The 21,400-nt window shown below is 55.8% G+C and overlaps 1 protein-coding gene across 5 annotated transcripts in view; it reads right to left on the reverse strand.

Annotated features, from left to right (window-relative positions):
- The window catches only part of SHANK1 (SH3 and multiple ankyrin repeat domains 1), a 61,273-nt gene that overhangs the window by 19,373 nt on the left and 20,500 nt on the right, over positions 1–21,400 (reverse strand). For 3 of the 5 annotated variants that reach the window (XM_030821151.1, XM_030821148.1, XM_030821152.1), the window contains exons 13-22: positions 19,808–19,921; positions 19,554–19,629; positions 19,061–19,087; positions 11,164–11,246; positions 10,811–10,935; positions 9,882–10,017; positions 9,541–9,621; positions 8,976–8,999; positions 8,689–8,757; positions 8,187–8,305 (exon numbers count right to left, since the gene is read on the reverse strand). In XM_030821151.1, coding sequence (XP_030677011.1) covers positions 8,187–8,305; positions 8,689–8,757; positions 8,976–8,999; positions 9,541–9,621; positions 9,882–10,017; positions 10,811–10,935; positions 11,164–11,246; positions 19,061–19,087; positions 19,554–19,629; positions 19,808–19,921 — 854 coding nt within the window. The remainder of the gene's footprint in view (positions 1–8,186; positions 8,306–8,688; positions 8,758–8,975; positions 9,000–9,540; positions 9,622–9,881; positions 10,018–10,810; positions 10,936–11,163; positions 11,247–19,060; positions 19,088–19,553; positions 19,630–19,807; positions 19,922–21,400) is intronic. The other 2 variants (XM_030821149.1, XM_030821150.1) reach the window with 2 other exon arrangements.

Below are 21,400 nucleotides of genomic sequence, written 5' to 3' on the forward strand. Positions count from 1 at the left end.
CAGTGGAGGAGGCAAAGGGACAACGGAGGGGTCAGGGTGATGGGGAAAGGTCAGGGTGATGGGGAGGGGTCGGGTGATGGGGAGGGGGTCAGGGTGATGGGGAGGGGTCAGGATGATGGGGAGGGGTCAGGGTGATGGGGAGGGGTCAGAATAATGGGGAGGGGTCAGGGTGATGGGCAGGGGTCAGGGTGATGGGGAGGGGTCAGGGTGATGGGGAAAGGTCAGGGTGATGGGGAGGGGTCAGGGTGATGGGGAGGGGTCAGGGTGATGGGGAGGGGTCAGAATAATGGGAGGGGTCAGGGTGATGGGGAGGGGTCAGGGTGATGGGGAGGGGTCAGAATAATGGGAGGGGTCAGGGTGATGGGGAGGGGTCAGGGTGATGGGGAGGGGTCAGGATGATGGGGAAGGGTCAGAATAATGGGAGGGGTCAGGGTGATGGGGAGAGGTCAGGGTGATGCGGAGGGGTCAGAATAATGGAGAGGGGTCAGGGTGATGGGGAAAGGTCAGGGTGATGGGGAGGGGTCAGAGTGATGGGGAGGGGTCAGGATGATAGGGAGGGGTCAGAATAATGGGGAGGGGTCAGGGTGATGGGGAGGGGTCAGGGTGATGGGGAGGGGTCAGAATAATGGGGAGGAGGCCGGGCGCAGTGGCTCACGCTTGTAATCCCAGCACTTTGGGAGGCCGAGGTGGGCAGATCACGAGGTCAGGAGATCGAGACCACGGTGAAACCCCGTCTCTACTAAAAATACAAAAAATTAGCCAGGCGTGGTGGCGGGCGCCTGTAGTCCCAGCTACTTGGAGAGGCTGAGGCAGGAGAATGGCGTGAACCCGGGAGGCGGAGAGCTTGCAGTGAGCCGAGTTCGCGCCACTGCACTCCAGCCTGGGTGAAAGAGCAAGACTCTGTCTCAAAAAAAAAAAAAGAATAATGGGGAGGTGTCAGGGTGATGGGGAGGGGTCAGGGTGATGGGGAGGGGTCAGAATAATGGGGAGGGGTCAGGGTGATGGGGAGGGGTCGGGATGATGGGGAGGGGTCAGGGTGATGCAGAGGGGTCAGAATAATGGGGAGGGGTCAGGGTGATGGGGAGGGGTCGGGATGATGGGGAGGGGTCAGGGTGATGGGGAGGTGTCAGAATAATGGGGAGGGGTCAGGGTGATGGGGAGGGGTCAGGGTGATGGGGGGTGTCAGTGTGATGGGGAGGGGTCAGGGTTACAGGCAAGGGGTCAGGGTGATGGGAGAGGGCTTAGAGTGGCAGGAAACTGGTTAGAGTGAGGGGGAGGGGTGTCCCCGACAGAGGAGGGTGCAGAGTGACAGACGCCTGGTTAGATTTGCAAGCTGACAAAAGACACTTCCGCGCCATGTGGAAGAAGAAGGGACAAAAATGGGTTAGCTTGACATAAGAAGGGTCAGGGTGACAGGAGAGATGTCAGACTGATGGAGGAACCATAACAATCTGATGGGGCATCGCACTGACTCCCGAGGGAGCACCTGAACTCCACCAACCAACGGGAGCATTCGCTCCCGCGCAGAAGGGGCAGCCAATCAGAGTGCGCAGCCTTGCATGACGTCACCGGCTGCCGGGCAGACTCCCTTCAGTCAGTCGCCCAAAGGCCCAGTTCTCCATCACCTCGTGGCCTGGTGCCTCAATGGCAGCGCATGTCCTGCGGCTGACCAGTGGCTGGGGAACTCCTGCTAAGCAGGCAGCCCTGAGAGGGGATAGGGGAGAGAATGGACGGAAGACAACTGAAGAGATAGAGATGGGGGGACACAGATAGAGACAGAGAGAGGGAGACAAGGAGACACAGAGACAGACGTAGAGAGACAGAAAAAGAGAGACAGAGATAGAGAAACAGACAGAGAGACAAAGGCAAAGATGGGGAGAGACAGATGGAGAGACAGAGACAGAGACAAAGGCAGAGATAGGGAGACAGAGATAGAGAGACAGAGAGACAAAGGTAGAGATGGGGAGACAGAGATGGAGAGACAGAGAGACAATGGCAGAGATGAGGAGACAGAGATAGAGAGACAGAGAGAGAGCTAGGGAGACAAGGAGACACAGACAGAGATGGACAGACAGAGACAAAGAGACAAAGACAGATAGGGGAGAGAGGGAGGCGGGGAAACAGGGAGGGATGGGAAGAGAAAGATGGGGAGAGTGAGAGAGGGGAAGAGGGACAGACAGAGGTGGGACCTAGAAGGGGGAGAGACAAGGACTGAGAGATGAGAGGGGAAATGAGAGGGCGATGGGAAGCAGGAAGAGCCCAGAGAGGCAGGAGGGAGGGCAGCTCTGACTCAGAGAGGGCCTGCGCAGCCCCAGGAGGGAACCCCAGAAGTGGGGAGTGCCACTGAGAGGGAGCGATGACGTCTCAGACTGAGAGATGAGGGGGCACGAGGGAGCCCTCGGGCATCAGTGGTGGGTGACAAAGACAGTAGCAGAGAAAGCCAAAGCCATACCGAGGGGCGGATGGACAGCAGAGACCTAGGAGGAGACAGCCCAAGAGGTGCCCTGACCTAGGGTGGATCTGCCGGGCTCTGCGCCCCCACTGTCCCCACCTCCTCTAGGTTGTATGCAAAAGTGCATCTTTGGAGAGGGTTGAAATCTCCCAGTTTCCAAGTCCTTAGATAGTGGCATCTTTTTTTTTTTTTTCAAGACAGAATCTCACCCTGTCACCCAGGCTGGAGTGCAGTGCCGCAATCTTGGCTCACTGCAACCTCTGCCTCCCAGGTTCAAGCGATTCTCCTGTCTCATCCTCCCGAGTAGCTGGAATAACAGGCGTGCGCCACCACACCCAGCAAATTTTTGTAGTTTTAGTAGCGACGGGGTTTCGCCTTGTTGGCCAGGCTGGTCTCAAACTCCTGATCTCAGGTGATCCACCTGCCTTGGCCTCCTGAAGTGCTGGGATTACAGGCGTGAGCCATCACTCCTGGCTGATAGTGGCATCTTATACAATGCTTTGCTCTTGTTCACTTTTATGCAGACCTGACCCAAGAAGCCTCGGGGGGTACTGCACCCCCCACCCCACTGCATCTAGACCAGAGGGAAGATGCAGAGTGAAGAGGGGAGAGGAGCCGAAATGAATGGGAAATCGAGACACCGAGAACAAGACCAGACGTCGAGAGAGGCCACTGAGATGCAGAAACCTCATGAAGGGGCATCTCCATTGATTCAGAGAGCGGGAAAGATAAAAATGGCAGTTGGGAAGGAGCAGAGAAGGTGGCAGAGAGAGCCTCCAACATGAGAGCGGGGCCGGGGGAAGGCCCAGGGACAGATCCAAGAGGTGAGAGAAGAAAAGGCGAGGGGGATGTACAGGGCAAATGACTATGGGTCCTCTGGACACAGAGGGAAAGGAGGTCTCACAGAACTCAGGTGAGTGCTTGTGAGTTTCATTTCTAGGAGGCGGGGGCAGGTGGGCAGCTGGTTTTATTACTGGCTGGTGTCTGGGCTCCTCTGGGGGTGGGGGTCTTTGGAGCTCAGAGAGTGAGTTCCCTGAGGGTTAGGCTCTTGACTGTCCTGTAGCTGGGTTCATGCAGGGCAGACCTAGCACTGTGACTGCCTGGCACTTCACAGGAGCTCTGCGTATTTGTTGAATTAATGAAAACAGGACTTGCTCTAATTAGTTTATCAGAGATTTACACTCAGTCTGATATGCTATTGTGGAGTCTCTGCTGTTGCGGGGTCTCTGGAGGCATACACAGAGATCACTGGTGAGTCATGGTGGACTTTCTAGTTTATTTTATTTCAATTAATTAATTTATGTATTTATTGAGACAGGGTCTCAGTCTGTTGCCCAGGCTGGAAAGCAGTGGCGCAAGCATGGCTCACTGCAGCTTTGACCTCCCTTGCTCAAGTGATCCTCCCACCTCAGCACACACCATGACTGGCTAATTTTTAAATATTTTGTAGAGACAGGGTCTCACTATGTTGCCCAGGCTGGTCTCAAACTCCTGGCCTCAAGTGATCCTCCTGCCTTGGCCTCCCAAAGTGTTGAGATTACAGGTGTGAACCACTGTACCTGGCCTATTTTCTTTTCCTTTTTTCTATTTTTTTTTTAGATGGAGTCTCACTCTATTGCCAGGCTGGCGTGCAGTGGCATGATCTCGGCTCACTGTAACCTCCATCTCCTGGGTTCAAGTGATTCTCCTGCTTCAGCCTCCCAAGTAGCTGGGACCACAGGTGCACACCACCATGCCCAGCTAATTTTTGTATTTTTAGTAGAGACGGGATTTCACCATGTTTGCCAGGATGGTCTTGATCTCTTGACTTTGTGATCTGCCTGCCTTGGCCTCCCAAAGTGCTGGGATTATAGGTGTGAGCCACCATGTCTGGCCCAGCCTGGCCTGTTTTCTATCCTGAGGGGTTTACCTTCTGTTGGGAGTTTGCTGTGTTACAGTTAACCTCATGGAATCCTCATAAGAACTGGGCAAGGTTGGCTTTAGCCCCATTTAAAGAACAGAAAACTGAGATGCAGAGAAATTAAGTAACATGGTCCAAGGAAGTCAGGATTTGAATCCCCATTTGTCTGTTAATATAGAGTTTCTGGGGGATCAGGAACAAACAGAAACACCTGGGGTATGTTTAGAGCCCCAGAGAGGGAAATTCAGAGGGAGGAGAGTGTAAAATACAGACTGGGGGGCGGCGTTAAGAAATGGGATTAGTGGGAGTACATCCTAGACTTCCAATAAACACTGAATAATTTAATGAGTGAATATGGATGGTAGCATCCTGAATCTAAGTCCACTTAGGATAATCCTGGGGCTGAAAATCTTTTTAATCTTTTTTGTTTGTTTGCTTTTTGGAGACAGGGTGGTCTCTCTCTGTCACCCAGGCTGGAGTGCAGTGGCACAATCATGGCTTACTGCAGCCTCAATCTCAGAGGCTCAGGTGATCCTCCCTCTTCAGTTCCTGGAGTAGCTAGGACTACAGGTACGTGCCACCACATCTGCCCAACTAATTTTTGTATTTTTAGTAGAGATGGGTTTTTTTGCCACGTTGCCCATGCTGGTCTTGAACTACTGAGCTCCAGGGATCAGCCAGCCTTGGCCTTCCAAAGTGCTGGGATTATAGGTGTGAGCCGCTACACCTGGCCCTGAAAATCTTTTAACCTTAGAATGATATAGGGCAGTGGTTCTCAATTAGAGGTGGTTTTGCACCCTAGAGGACATTGGGCAGTATTTGCTGCTGGCATCCAGACGGTAGAGGCCAGGGATGCTGCTAAAATCCTACAATGCACGGGACAGGCTTCCACAACAAAGAATTACGCAGCTCCAAATACAGGCAATTGTGGGTATATGCGGTAGTTATGTTATATGGGGTTGCCACACATTTCCCTCAACCAATCAATACATAACCTTGTTTTATGCATGTTTCTGTTGAAGGATGCCTTATTTAATATACGTTGTTGATTCATTCACATCCAACTCCTGGCCACCAGCACTCTAACTCATGCCTGAATGAAGCTTCTCTAACATACGTATTTTCTCCATAAGGCACATCACGGCCTTCTCGCACTTAGGAACACCAGACTGCTCTTCAGCACCATGCTTGGGGGACCTTTTAAATGCTGATATCGCCACTAAAAGGCCCAAAGATGCAAAGCACATGGCACTAAATAGACCAAGAAAAGACACTTGTTCACAGTATAAGAGCTGAAATGAGAAGGCCCCCTCGTTCAGCCTCGTCTGGGAGCCCACACATAGGGCTACTCAAGATTTTCTCTGCTTTGTGCCTGTCCAAGAATAATCACAAAAACCCTTCGCGTATTGATTCTGGGGTTCTAATAAATTTCAGCGAGTAGGCAAATTCGCAAACACAGAATCTGGGAATCATGAGGGCCAACTGTGTCAACAGTGCAGATGTTAGAAACCATGACGGAGAGGAAGAGGACTTGGACTTTGGTTCTGTCTTGATTAGATACACACATGATGAAAGGTCTCGGGCAAGTGAATGCAAATCTCTAAGACTGTTTCATCTTCTGTAAAATGGGCACGTGCATGCTCTCTCTTTCTTTCCGTTTCAGTACTGCCCTTTCCTTCTTAAAGCTGGTTGTGAAGAAGTTTGCTGAGGAATTATGAGAAGTTTGCTGCAGGGCAAGTGAAGATAGAAGAAGATCACAGAAGGAGGAAACTGTGTCAAAAAAGGTAAGAGCCCAGGGGAGGTAGATTTGGACTCCATATAAGGAAGAAGTTTTTTGGTTTTTTTTTTGAGACAGAGTTTCGCTTTTGTCGCCCAGGCTGGAGTGCAATGGCGCGATCTCGGCTTACTGCAACCTCCGCCTCGCGGGTTCAAGCAATTCTCTCGCCTCAGCCTCCTGAGTAGCTGGGATTACAGGCACATGCTACCACATCCGGCTAATTTTTGTATTTTTAGTAGAGATGGGGTTTCTCCATGTTGGCCAGGCTGGTCTTGAGCTCCTGACCTCAGGTGATCAGCCCACTTCAGCCTCCCAAAGTGCTGGGATCACAGGCATGAGCCACCGCGCCCAGCCTCCTACTCTTGATTTTTATAAAAGTACGAGCCCCTCCAGAGCACGAGGGATTGTGGATAGACTTCAGGGGCCTGTGCACTTGTACAGGAAAAAAATCCTGTCTTCATTTTCATCATCCTCCAACAAAAACTCAACCTTTCCTCAATTAAATATGTAAGCAGCAAACCATGCTAGTTTCAGCAAGACCCATGCCTGTATCCCCAGTAGGAATCACAGATATTTCCATATCCCATCACAGTGGTGCAGATTTCCCAAAATAGTGTTTATGCTCCTCGTGATTTTGAAATTAGAGTTGTTAAAATCCACCGCCAATGTCTAACATGTTGACAAAAAAAGATGATATTATGATATCACAAATTTTGCTTTTGAAAAATATTTTGAGAACTACATTTTAGTGTAACTGGCCTCTTTTGTTATTTTATGTTATGCATTTATAAACATTATTCTGGGAAGGACTATGGCAGCCTGCCAAAGAGATCCATGACCCCCTAAAAGCCAAAGAACCCAGTTCTAGAGTAAATGGACCCCTGACCACTACGTGGTGGATGTGGCCAGAGGATGGGGACTGGGCAGAGAAGAAGGAAGCGGGAAGGGAGGAGTAAGGCAGAGCGTGGCCTCTGGAGGAGGCAGTTGGAGGGTAAGGGGTGGCACTGGCAGGCCTAGTGGGGGATGTATTGGAGGGAAGGCACACAGCCCAGTGGAGGAGGGGCAACATCCAGGAAGGGACCAGCAGGACCCTACCAGGATAGCCAGGGCTGTGGCAGGACCATGGGTTCAGAGGGCTGCCTGCCTGGGTTAAAATCCCTCCTCCTTCCTTGAGCCTCAGTTTCCCCCTCTGTAAATGGGCTAATAACCTTGTGTACCTCCCAGGATGAATCTAAGGAATGAATGAGATAATCCATAGAAAATTTGGTGTCTGGCTGGTGGCTCACGCCTGTAATCCCAGCATTTGGGAGGGCGGAGGCGGGCAGATCACTTGAGGCCAGGAGTTCGAGACCAGCCTAGCCATGATGGCAAAACCCTGTCTCTTATTAAAAATACAAAAATTAGCCAGGCATGGTGGCACACACCTGTAATCCCAGCTACTCAGGAGACTGAGGCAGGAGAATCGCTTGAACCTGGGGGGCAGAGGTTGCAGTGAGCCAAGCTTGCCCCACTGCACTCCAGCCTGGGCGACAGAGTGAGACTTAGTCTCAAAATAAATAAATAAATAAAAATAAAAAAATAAAATAAAATGCAGTGTCCCCCAAATTATCAACACCCCCTACAGGTTGGCCTCTGGTTGTGGGGAGAGGCAGACAGAGTGGCGACAGACATGACCATTCATATTTTAATACGTACTACGTGTTGGGTATCTATTATTATGCTGGGGAATCTCCATCCATGACATCATTTTGCCTTCCCTGAAACCCTTAAGATGGGACGCAGAGGGACAGAAAGAGGCGGGGCAAGAGCGCAAGTATAATAGCAGGGTGGAAAGTGGAGACAGAAAAGGACAGAGATGGGATTTGAGGGAAAGGGGATAAGGAGGAAAGGAGGTCCCCAAAGTTGGGAGAAAGGAGGAAACCCTAGGATGTATGTCACCCCTCCAGGACCAGCCTAAAGCACAGGGGCATCAGGAGGGTTTTGGAAAGAGAAAGGCTCCAGGTTGGTGTGTGAACCGCCTCCCCCCTGGCAGTTCCTCCCCACACCAGGCCGCCTACCTCAGTGGCAAAGAAACCTTTGGGTCGGTGTTTGCCCAGGGACGCGAGGCCACCGGGCCCAGGGCTCTCGCTTGCACTGATGGTCTGTTGAGCCGCGGCCAGGATTTCGTCCAGTTTGTCTAGGGGAAGATGAACAGAGGTGGGACGACAATGAAATGAAGTTTGCTTTGACCCGGGCCGCAAAGACCAGAGCTGCCGCCCGCAGTTCATCCAGCACTTGGATCAACCAGGAAAGGGCAGCTCTGCCTGGGTCCAGGTGGACGGGCAGTCCCGCTTGGAGACACAATCTCCCAGCCCGGTGGGCAGCACCCAGGGTGCGAAGGGGTGCGGGCAGGGAACGGGGCAGCCGTCGGGAGAGGGCGGGCAGAGGGAGGGGAGGTGGGATCCCGGCCTCTCTGGGGCAGGAAGGTGAGGGGCGCCGTGGGGTTCATGGTGGGATGGGGATGCAGCGGATGCCGGGCCTGGGGCCCGGCAGCCCGAGGGCCAGGCTGGGCTGTCTTACTGAGAGCCATCTGATACACGGTCCGCTTTTTCTCCATGCTGGGCACCGGCGCCGGCTGCTGCTCGTACTCTGTGGGCAAAGAACACGGATGAAGCCCAGGGAGCCCCCGGGGGCGGGGCGGAGCGGGCTCGGCCTGTAGGCGTGGCCAGCAGGTGCGGGCCAGTGGGCGTGGCCAGCGGGCGCGCGCATGCGCGAGAGGGGCAGTGAGGGGCCGGGGTCAGGGAGGGGCGAGTCCGCCGGCGGGGTCGGGAGACGGGGGCCCTCCCGCCAGTCCTGTGCCCACTCACCACTCTTCTTCTTCCAGGGGGAGACTAGCCCGGGGGAGAGGCAGTAGAGGAGCCAAGAGTTAGGACGTCAGGGGAAGGCGAGGGGCCCCCTCTCTGGAAGCCCACCTCCCTCGGAGCCCCGGGGTGGGGGCGGTCAGCTGTCCGACCAGCCCCCTGTCAGGGGAAATGGGACCCCCAGGTCCACTCGGCCTCGTCTGGAGGGAGGGGCTCGCTTTCCTCTGTTATTGGGGGTTGGGGGGGAGCTGGTGGAGGGAGAGATGTTGAATGGGGCTTGGGGGTGAGGAGGGACAGAAGGAAGGAGACAGAGAGACCCGCAGAGAGGGTACATACAGACCCTTAGAGAGACCCCAACAGAGAAACAGATACAAGAGCACAGTGGAAAGTCGTCTCTCAGACACCCCTTCCCAGAGACACACACACAGGCCAGAGTCCGACCCATGGACTGGGGACAGGATGAGGACAAGGACCCCTGGTCACTAACAACACTAACGAACTCAAGGGATGGTCCAGCCCTCCTTCCCCTCTCCCCCCTAGCCCCCTGGCCTCAGCAGCCCCGCAGGCTCACCCATCTCCTCCAGCTCTGAGGTCATAGATTTGGAACGCAGGGAGATGGTTGGGGGCGGCAGCCGCTTGGCCTGCTGGGGTGCTGAAAAGGTGATGAGGGGAGGCATCAGTATCATGGGGGAGACGCCACCACCACCCTCTACCACCACAGGGCTCCCAGGGCTCAGAGAATAGCCAGTGCCAGCGTGCTGAGCCCTCCCTGCCTCAGTTTCTCCCCACAAGGGTCATGGAGAAGCAGTGCTAGGGAAGGGAAGGCCTTGGGCAGCAGCAACCAGCCCTGGGGCTCTCGCAGGGCTGAGCCTGGTGGCAGTGGGGTGGCTGCGAGAGTGGCCGCAGGAGCACCTTTCTTGTGCACTGCCTCATCCATGTCCGGGTGCCTGGTGACCATCACCACCTTCACCATCAGCGTGTTGCCCCCTTGGCGGATCATGTTCACCACCTGTCGGTGGCCGACCTTCACCACATTCTGCCCGTTCACCTGTGGCACAGACACCCCCAGATCACACAGCGTAGACAAGGGGAGGGGTGCTTGCAGCTTCAGAGACCCCAAGGAGGATGCCTCCTGCGCTGCCCAGTCCATGGCCCTCTGGGCCACATTCCCCTCCCTCTGACCCTTCATACCACCACCTCCCTGGGCAAGCCCCCTTTCCCACCCTCCCTGGCCCCAGGGTTGGGGAAGAGGCTCAGCCTACCCTATTCACTTCCCCCTCCCTCCTTGTCCCCAGTATTTATTTATTTATTTATTTATTTACTTTTATTTTTAAAAGACAGGGTCTCTCTCTGTCACCCAGATTGGGGTGCAGTGGCACAATCATGGCTCACTGCACCCTCGACTTCCTGGGCTCAAGCAATCCTCCCACCTCAGCCTCCTGAGTAGCTGGGACCTCAGGCACACAGCACTGGCTAATTTTTTTTTTAAGAGACAGGGTCTTGCTATGTTGCCCAGGCTGGTCTCAAACTCCTGAGTTTGAGTAATCCACCTGCTTCAGCTTCCCAAAGCACTGGGATCACAGGCATGAGCCACCGTGCCTGGCCATCCCCTGGTATTGTGTATGTGTTGGGGACAGCTCTGGGTCACTCTTTTGAGATGCCTCAGAGGCCTTTGGATGGAATCACTGGGGAAAGCAGAGGCTGGCTGGAGGGTGGGCAGGGGGCTGGGAACCCTGGTGCCAAAGGAGAATAAAACTGGGCAGCCATATCCTGGTGTGGATCATGAGGGGGTCTGGGAACTTGTCACAGGGTCCCAGGGAAGAGAGGGGGCCTGGACTCACCTCGATGAGGAAGTCTCCCATTCGCAGTCCAGCTCGCCATGCCACGCCACCCTCGTCCACGGACTCCAGGTACTGCAGCGCCGGGAAGGCCGGGGTAGGGGTGAACTCCTCGATGGGGGTCTGCGCTGCAGACAGGGAGGAGCCGGCGGGGTCGGAGGGGAGGGGGTGGAGAGGCCGAGCAGGGGATGGGGCTCAGACCCAAGTCACGGAGGCCTCACCGCAGCTGAGGGACCAGCACCCCGGGGTGGGGTGGTGGGCGGGCTGGGGTCCCTTCCCCTTTCCAGCCCCCCTTTCCAGCCCTGCTTCTGGGGTCACAGAGCCCTTCTCCCATCCCCTCCCCGGCTGGCACTCACCCTTGGCCCCCCGGAGCACGAACCCAAACCCCTCACTGTCCTTCTTCTGCAGCAAGACTGTCTTCTCCTTAATGATGTAATCGCTGGCAGGGAGGCAGGATAAATGGGGGGGGGGGTGGGGGGAGTGGAGAAGAGATCATGAGACACAGAGCCTGTCCCCCACCCGGCAACCCAGAGACCCGAACCTCTGCTCCAGGGCCATTAATTGCATCTCCTAGGATCTCTGTCACCCACTCTGTGTGCGTATGCTAGCAGCAGCCCTGATGGGCTTCCCCCTCGGAGCCGGCATGCTCTCTCTCCCACTCCCTCTCTCCTCATTCATCCATCCATGCATCCATCCACCCATCCATTCAGCACCAGGCACAGTGGGGAGGATGGGGAGAAGAGCTTCCAGATTACCAGACAGCCAGGCTTGGGTCCCTGCTAGTCACTTCCTGCCTGTGACCTTGAGCCCACAACTTTAACCTTTTGTGCCTCAGTTCCCTCATCTATAATGGGGGGCTATCACAGATCCCACCTGATGGGGTTGCGGTGGGAATCCAGTGGGGGTAATACACATTTAGTATTTTGCACAGTGCCTGGCACATAGTAGGTGCTCAATACAATCTGCTCGATGTCCTTAGGTCAGGGTGTTAAGTCAAGAGGACTCATGTGCTTTGATGATACCCCTCAAAATTCCTTTATATATATGTCACCTCCCAAGGACCCCACGCAGGGTAAAATTGCTAATTCTGCACTGCCCAGTATGGTGGCCACTAGGTGCATGTGGCTGTTTTTATGAAAGCTAATCAAAATCAAATGGAAAAATTCAATTCCTCAGTCACAGTGGCCATATTTCCAAGTGTGCAGAAGCTGCACGTGGCTGGTGGCCACCACATTGGACAGTACAGATATAGAACATTTCCATTGCTGCAAAGCTCCCCGTGGACAGCACTGTCTTCTGTATTCCCTGGTGCATCTCAGATGGAGCTACTGCATGCAGTCAGCATATTCTATTATAGTAAAATGCAAAGCACCCATGAATATGGGTGGTAGTTTCCAGTAAAGCCATCAAATACCACCAGCACATTTGGGTAAGGCTCACGTACCCAGAAGATGTCAATGAAACTCAGATACAGTTCATGGATCTCAACACTCACTCAAACAGCCCCAGCCTCCTGACATGACCACTGTACACCTCAGGAATACACATCCATTCCATTTCCAGAGGATCTGACACCCCAGTCTACAGCAGGAATACTCAGACACGCTGGCTGCAACCCCACTGCCTTCAGAATGCCCAAGAACACCCAGGAGTCACTGGAACGCGCACTCTGCTGTTCCCAGCTTCCTTCAGCACTGTCTAAAGCCCGTCACAGGGCACACTTGTAGCACCTCCCACCCTCACAATCCCAGTGTATTCCAATAATACCCAGATCCCAGTAACATCCATGTGGCCCTAATACACTCCAATCATAGCCAAGCATGCTCCCCAATTACCTGCCCCCACAAATTCAGCAAAACAGCCCTCCTCGAATACTCCAGTATGTTTCGGCAACCCCCACACATCCCAGTATGTTCCGATAATAGCTCCCCTCACTCGGATCTCAGTGTATTCCCATAATACGCCCTCTGAACACATACATCCCAGCAAACGCCAATAATACTTACTGTGCTCCACTGTATTTAGGTACCACCCCCACAGGCACCCCTGTATGCTCCCAGGACCCCCATGGCTCCCCTTGTAAAAATCCATACATTTGCACCGTGGCGACAGGGTTCTGGATGTGCACGTGTCCTCCCTTCCTGCCACCACCCTCCTTGTGGTGCCTCAGTGCACCTAACACCACGCGTGTTCACATGTACATACTCCAGCAACAGTCCTTGCTCAAAGTTCATCACAGTCCAGTAAACTCATCCACACCACACCCGCCATGTCTTCCTCCCCTGGATAGAGAGGTGTTGGCAGAGAAGGAGGGAAGGGGCTGAAAGGGGTGAATAAGGGTAGGAAAAGGGAGAGGGGAAGGGAGGAAAGGGGCTGAGAAGGCTGGAACGGCGAGTGGATGGGGAAACTGGACACAGAAATTGGCTCAGAGGTCACAGCTGCCTGTTTCTAACCATGCATTCTGTAATGTCCTCATTCTCACCTTCTTACTCTTCCTCCTGTATCTCTTCCAGGTCTCCAAGGACCCCAGCAGCCAGCAGCACCCTTCCTCACTGGAGGCAACCTCACTTTCTTTCACTCATGCCACAAATCCCTCCCTTCCTCCATCTTTCTCCCTGCCCTCTGGAATCCCTCTCTTGCCCCCTTGTCAGCCTCATATCCCATACATAAGCCTTCCCCAAATGTCAGCCAATATAGTCAATAAAACTCCCATGTCAATATGCCAAGAAGGAGTACTTGCCATTGGCTGGGTAGTATCTGAAGCCCCCCTTCACAGATAGATCATTAAATTGTCTTCTCATAACCAACCTCTGGGGCAGGGATAAGTACCAATTCCACTTTATCTATGTATTTATTCATATTTTTTGAGACACAATCTCACTCTCTTGCCCAGGCTGGAGTGCAGTGGCACAATTATAGCTCACTGCAGCCTCAAACTCCTGAGCTCAAAGGATCTTCCAGCTTCAGCCTCCCAAGTACCTAGGACTATAGGTGCTTGCCACCATGGCCAGCTAATTTAAAGAAAATTTTTTTTTTGGTGGAGATGGGGTCTCACTATCTTTCCCACGCTGGTCTTGAACTCCTAGACTTAAACAGTCCTCCCACCTCAGCCTCCCAAAGTGTTGGGATTACAGGCATGAGTTGCCACACCCAGCCCTAGTTTCACTTATAGGTGAGGAAACAGAGGCACAGAAAGGTTAAGTAACTTGTCCAAGGTCACACAGTGAGTATCACTCTTCAACAATACCCAAGAGAATACTCGGGTAACTGCAGTGGTAATACCCTCCACTCCACAGCACCGAAATACCTTGAGCACGTATATCCGTCTGCTCGGAATCCACCCTGAGCTCGGCCCTGCAGCACCTGGAGTTTATCCCAGGGTGTGGCAGTAAAACCGTGACAATGAGGAACACTTATCGAATTATTACTGAATGCCAGCCACGATTCCAAGCACTTTGCATTTATATATTTCCATTTATGTATTCAGTTAGTCCTCACAACAACCCAGGGAAGGGTTGACTGTTATTCTTCCCATTTTATAAATGGGGAAACTGAGGCACAGAGAAATAACTTGCTCAAGATGACACCAGCTAGAAAAATGTCAAAGCCAAGATTTGAATTCACCAGAGGTAACCTATATATATATACCAGTGGTGATGTGAGGCAGGGAGGGGGGTCCAACCACATCCAGACCCACCCTGTTCCTGCTTCTCAACCACCCCCTGTCCTACACATGCTCCATTCCCCTCTCTGCTCCACGACTCCCTCACCCAATCCCCAGCGAGGGCGTACATGGTGTTGCCCTCATCCCACCACAGTCTCTTTGGACTTCCCAGCTGCTCTCTTGCTCCCACAGCTCCATGTACCTCTAAACTCCCTCTCCCCAACTCCTGTGTACCCCTCCTCTCTGCACCTCACTCCCTACTCCTCCATGTCATGTTGAGGTTCCACATCGCCCTAACCCACCCCCCTCATCCCTCACTCCCACAAGCCCTCCTCACATCCCATGGAGCCATCCCCCCATTTCTCATGTCCCCTGACACACCCTACTCCCCTTTCCCCCAAAACATCCTCCTCAGACCTCTGCGACCTCTCCCTCGTCCTTTGGCCTCACCCTTCCCACACCCTCTTGAACCTCCGTAAGTAATCTCACTGGCTCCCCTAAAGCACCTCTGGTCCCTTTCGTACTTCCCAGGTACCCGCTTTTGCATCCGTGGAAGCCTCTTCCTATTTCTGCCCCCTCGACTCACTTCACCACAGGCCCTCCCGCCTGCGTTTACTGGCAGCTGTGTTTCATTTACATTCCCTGCGTCCTCTTGGTATTCTCCCCCTACTGCCCAAATCCCCCACCCCCAAATCCTCCCCACATTCCCTGAATTCCCTCCCCACCCCATTTCTCTGATCCGAACCCTCCGTGCTCACCCTCTGTGCTCACCCTCTGTGCTCCAGCCTCCACCCCTCCCCCACTTCAGTATCCCCACTCTCCCCTGTTCCATTCTCAACCTTGCACTTCCTACCCAGACCCCTCTAGTCCCTCCCCCTTGCCCCCCATCTTGGCTGCCCCTGCAGCACCCCATTCAGGCTCCCTCTGGCTGACTACCTGCCCTGCAGGAGCTCATACAATGCTTTTCCCCAGGCCATCCCTCAGCGACCCTGAGCGGCCTCCGGAGCTCAGCAGCCAGCTCCTGTTCACTGGATCCCACACACAGGGGCACTGCAGCGGCCTGCACTCCCCTCCCCACCCCAACGTCCCTCTCACACACCCAGGGGCCGCCAGCCCAGAGCCTGCTGCTGTGCACAGCGCACCCGCAACCCCGCACTCAGCCCCTCCCCATGTACCCGTGTCCAAGGCCTGCCCAGAGGCCCCCATACAGGGACGCCAGCCCCCCTCCCCATGCTGAGAAGTGGCACACACAAGCGGATGCGGCTCCCCATGCAGCTCAGCCGGGGCTCAGCACACGTGCCCTACATGGGCAGAGGGCAGAGCCAGTGACTCAAGTGCCCCTGACATGCACAGACCCCCGGGAGCAAGGGGGCAGGGGGGAGGAGCACATGGGGACAGAGACACAGGATGGACCGTTGAAGTAGGGACCTGTGGGGGAGGGGCAGGCCAGGCCCCGGAGGGTGGGTGTTGGGAAGCACAGCCGCAGTCTCTGGGACAGACCCACTCCAGCACACACCACACCACACACACACACACGCACACACACACACACACACACACAGAGTCCCAGACAGCCTCGCTGTCTCTCCAAGTCATACAGAGACAGACGCTGTCACACAGGGACACACAGATGAACACAGTTGGGGGGTGGGCTGGGAGCCCACCATCTCTCCATTTCTCTCTGTCACTCACACACACACGCACGCGGCTGCAGGCAGTCACACACACGCACATCGACACAGCCACACTGACACACGCACCGTCGCACAGTGACACGCAGCGGAAAAAGAGGAGGGGAGGGGAAGCCGGGGGCGGGATGCGTGTGTGATGGAGGGGGGATGACTGTGAATGGGAGAGAGGGGTATGAATGGGGGGACTTGCCAACACCGTGAAGAGGTGTGGGGATGTGGGGATCAGAGGTACAGGGGCCTGGGATGTAGGCGGATGCGGGTAAGCCACGGTGGCTCCCCACAGGGAGGGCTCCGGGGAATGGGGGCGCTAAGGGCGGCAGAAAGGCGAGTGGGCTCCAAATCCTGGAGGGGGGTCGGTTTACCGGGCCTGCTGGGAGGAAGGTCTTGGGGGAAGAGCACAGGGGGGCCTGGAAGGGCCTGTGAGTGGGTGGAGGAAAAGATTCCCAGGGCTGACGAGTGCGTATTAGGGGGGAGGGTCGGGGAGAGGGGTCCAGGGAGGAAGATGGAGAGGAGAAGGGTTGAGACCAGGGGCCTGAAAGGGATTTCGGGCTGAGAGAAGGTTAGGGAAGAGGAGCGGAGGGGAAGGGGCGGGTTGGGGGAAGGGGAAAGGCCCTGGGGCTGGGGGTTAGCGGCGGGGGAGGGTCGCCACCACGGGCCAGGGCCTGCCGGCCGGCCCGCAAAGCAGGGGGCGGCGCGCTCCGTTACCTGTAGATGTACCAGACGCTGCGCCGCCGGGGCCCCAGGGCTGGCCAGCTGGAGGACAGCGCGGGGGGCGGCTGCGGCAGGGAGCTCCCACCGGGGCCGCCCCCGAGACCCCCGCCGCCGACCGCAGACAAAGCCATCGCCGCCGCGGCCCCAGCCCCGGCCCGGGTCCCGGTGCCGGCCGCCCCCGCCGCCGCCGCCGCCGCCGCGTCCCCGTACCCGCTCGGCCGAACCCCCGTGTCCGGGCCCCCAGGCCCCGCCTCATGCTGACCCGCGCCGGGAGGGGGGAGGGGGAGGGGGCGCGCACCCCCCCCGCGGGAGGGAGGGCAGGGCCGGGGGCTCACATGCCGGGGGGCGCGGGGGCGCGGGGCGCGGGGTCGGGCCGCGGCGGTAGCGCGAGGACCGCGGACGGCGCCGGCTTCAGCACCGCGGACAGCTCCGGAGGCGGGCGACGGGCGCGAGGCTTAACCCCTTGGCGTCCTGCGCCGGGCGGCGGAGGGGGCCGGGCAGGGGGGAGGGGGCCGGGAGGGGAACGCGGGGGCCCCCTTGGCGGGAGAAGGGGGAGGGGCGAGGCTTGGAGGGGGGAGGAGAAGGGGAGGCACTTCCGGTCTGAGCCCCCCCTTAATCCCCCTCCCCCCTCCAGAGCCCTCCCGCGCAGGTGCAGAGCGAGAGAGCGCGGGGAGAGGGAGGCACAACATCACACAAGATGCCTCGCAGCCGCGTGCACGGACGCGCGGACGGAGCCCCGCTTCCCCGGCAGGGACACCGCGGGTGAGAGAGGCCCCAGGAGGGGACACGCAGCCGACCACCACAGACCAACACGCAACGCACCTCGACACGGTCGGCAAGAAAGGCCAGGACATTCAGACTGGGCCCCAAGGCCATGAGCAACACCCCTCCCCCACCAGAGAAGCCCAGGCGGAGGGGCGAACACACCACCACAGCTCCCCGAGAGAGCGTGGACCCCGAGCCAGCGCGAGGAGGGGGCGGCACACGCCAGGAGGGGAGACATACGGAAGGACCGCCCAGCTCCGGCAGGGAAGCTGGGGTTGGGCCCTGGCTGCAGGGCGCACCACACGGCACAGGCCAGGCCAGCGCAGACAGGGTCCGGGAACAGCGGGGAGGCAGGAGGAGGGGAAGCTCAGACGCACCACACACAGAGCAGCACGTGGGAGCCAGCGAGAGGCACGGAGGAGTAGGGGAGGAAGTCCATTGACAAGACAGAGTAGAAGGAGGAAGCTGAGGGTGACGGGGACCACCCGCATTCAGCTGGTAGGGCAAGTGACCCCCACAGACGGAGGCCAGGGAGAGACCCAGAGAGACACTGGTAGACAAGAAGCAGAGGCTGACATAGAAGCTCGGGGTGTGGGGGGTGTACCCCAATACTCACCCGGTGCCCAGAGCCGGAGACGTGCCAGGCAAACACGCACAACGGTCAAGCGCCTCAGACACTCGGGGCGCAGGGTGGCACCCCAGCCCCACCCTCTCTCCCCATGTTGCCATTTATCTGTCCCCGCCATCCCCGACCCATCCCCACTGGCCAGAACACAGACACGTAGGTTTGGACACATTTAATGGAAGGATGCTACGCACAAGGGGACCCTTCCCTGGATTGGGGGGAGCAGTGGAGGAGAGTGTCATATTTTAGACACCAAATTATGACCCTCCCTCCCCCACAGCCCTGTCCTTCTGGAGGCCCAAGCCCTGGAATCCTCCCCTCCTCTGCCCTTCCCTCCCCCAGCATCCCAGGTCCTGAATCTCAGATCAATCAGACAGACGCACATGCATGCACACACGTTAATGTCCGAGTACACACGCACAGTGACATGCACAGAGAGGGACAGATGTGTGCAGAGACCCACCTGTCCACGTGTGTGAGCAGACTCACTGACATGCCCTGCAGTGCTTGCCCACACATTCAGAGAAGCACAGATGTGCAGAGCCAGCCCCACAGTAATCATAGCCACAAAGGCACCGGTATATACAGAGCAGGGCAGACCCTCCAGCCCCGGGCATAGGTACAGGTACATCCAGGCCACACATGCACACAGATGCATGTCATGCACACCTACAGAGACACACATTCACACACCGGGAAACCTCAGCTCTGGTCGTGCACACACACGTTCACACGCCCCCCAGGCACCCCATCCTTCCCCTCCTGACCCCATCCCCTCCCTGCCCCTCGCCTCTCACCTCCCTGGGCCAATCCCATCCATTAAGCTTCCGAAGCAAGTCAGCCAGCAGCCAGGGAGGGGAAAGGTGTCAGTGCACCCCTCTCCTCAGCCCAATCCCACCCAGCCCTGACTGCACCCTCCCCACACCGGTGCACGGGACACACACATTCCCACTGCACATGACTGCACAGAGATGGGGCACATGAAGGAGACAAGGGCCTCCAGCCAGCCAGACATAAGAGCGCCCTGGCCCCCTCAGGCATCCCCACCCTGCCCTGACCACCCCATTGTCTCTGGCTACCCCAGAGCCGGGCAGTCTTAGTGGCTGCCGAAGATGGTTTGGGGTTGGGCTGTGCTGTCTGAAGCTAATTCTGGCTTCTCCCACCCCTGGATCAAACTTTAGAAGGAACAGATTAGAAAGGGGGCTTAGAGGTGATGGAAATATTTAAAGGCGTACATTGTGAAGGGAACTTGGGGTGAGGGGGGTGGCCCGAGGGTGTAAGGACATTTACCTTGGGGCATCAAAGCTGTCGTAGGAGCCCACGGTATAATGCCGGAAGAGTCTCTTTGCCTTGTCACTGCGGCTTTCTGCAGGGCGACAACAGACAACCTTGGATTCTTGTTTTGGAAACCACAAGCCCAACCCTAGAGCTCCTGGCCCAAGTCTTCCCATCTAACTCCCAGTACCCCAACCCCATTAGGAAGGGAAAGGAGTAGACATGGGAATCCTAGGGTCCATTGAACACTGCTGGGGGTTCCGCATTACCTTGCTTGCTCTCCTGAGAGCGATTTGCCACTTCTTCCAGGCAGTCGGAGGGGAACCAGCCAACACGACCTTTGACCTGGCCTTCCCAGAAGCCTCCTTCGCCGATGCTAAGTACTGGATGGGGAACGGGGACATAGAGACATTGCTGTGTTTCTGTGCTGCCCCTCAACTGCCAACACACTCAACTTACAGCATTCCTACAGTTACCAGCTCCTGGCCCAAGGGCATCCTTAATAAACGTCTGAGGAAGGGTCGAGGAGCTTGGGGGAGACCCAAATCATATCGCTCTTGCATCCTAGCTTCTGGATCCAATGAGGATGACAGGCATTGGGGAAGACGACTGTGTTCCATAACATGGTCTTCCTAGGTTAGGGGCAGGTCCACAATGGGTCCTTGTCTCCCCTGGTAACTGGTCACAGCTCAGTTGTGTAATTCCCCTTCACCCTCCTAGGCTCTGTGGACTTAGATCACAGATGGGGGGACAAGCTCTACTTCACCCTCCCATCACTGTCCCTGCCACCTCCCAAAGTCTCCTTGCCACTTAATCTTTAGTCCTTTGTCCCCAGACCCCTCTCTCTGTCTCTCTTTGCCTCTCCTGGCTCTAGAAGGGAGAAGAGATTAGAATCACCTCTTTCCTTCTCTCCCTCTCCCCTAATGGAAGCTGTTCCCCGCTGCCCACCCTCCCAGGCCCCACCGCTTCCCCATTTAGCAAACATCACAGACTGCCTGTTACATGCCTGCTGCTGAAAAACAGAGATGTATAACAAGAACAGCTAATGTTTTTCCAACTCTCACCTGGGCCGGAACCCTAAGAGGGGCCACTTTCATTATCCCCCTTTTACTGATAGGAACACTGAGGCTTGGAGAGCCAAGATCATTTGCTGAAGGTTACAAGGCTAGTAACGGACAGCTCTGGATTTGAACACAGCTCAGTCTGCTTCCAGAGGGCATACTTTCTGTCACTCATGTGCTGCTACCTCTCCATGCAAGGGCTTCAGTGCATGACAAGGGCACCAGTGGCAAACACATGGTCTTCCATTTCTCCGGCATTTTTCATGACTCTGCCCCCAATCAGCCCTTCACATAGTTTCCTTCCTCGTTCAACCCTTATGCCTACCCAGGTAGGTAACAACTGTTTTTCCATTTTATAGATAAAGAAGCTAAAGCGAATGTGGAGAATACCCTTGCCTGGAGATGGCTCCAGCTATGCTAGGGGTTGAGTTGGGGCCATCAGATGTATTCCCCCTCCATAAACTGCCTCCCTTGAGAGCATCTAAGGAGACCAAATGAGGGGAAGCTGAAAGTCGTGGAAGAGAGCAGGAGATGGGTTGTCAAGGGGACTGGGTTCTTGGCTGGTACTGCCATGCCTGGCTTGGTGGTCTTGTAGTCAATCATTTGTTCACTGTAAAAATACTTAGTTAGTGCCAGTCATGAGTCAGGTACCAGGGTAGACACTGTTGAATATAATCAATGTTGTTCCTTCCTTTGAGGAGCTTCCAGAGCAGTGGCCAATAGAGGCATAACTATACAAGTGACTGTACGTTTGGAAGTTGGGGTTAGAGCTCAAGGGAAAATAAGAGGGTGTTTGGAGAG

Source organism: Nomascus leucogenys, chromosome 10 (assembly GCF_006542625.1).
Source record: "Nomascus leucogenys isolate Asia chromosome 10, Asia_NLE_v1, whole genome shotgun sequence".
NCBI lineage: Eukaryota > Metazoa > Chordata > Mammalia > Primates > Hylobatidae > Nomascus > Nomascus leucogenys.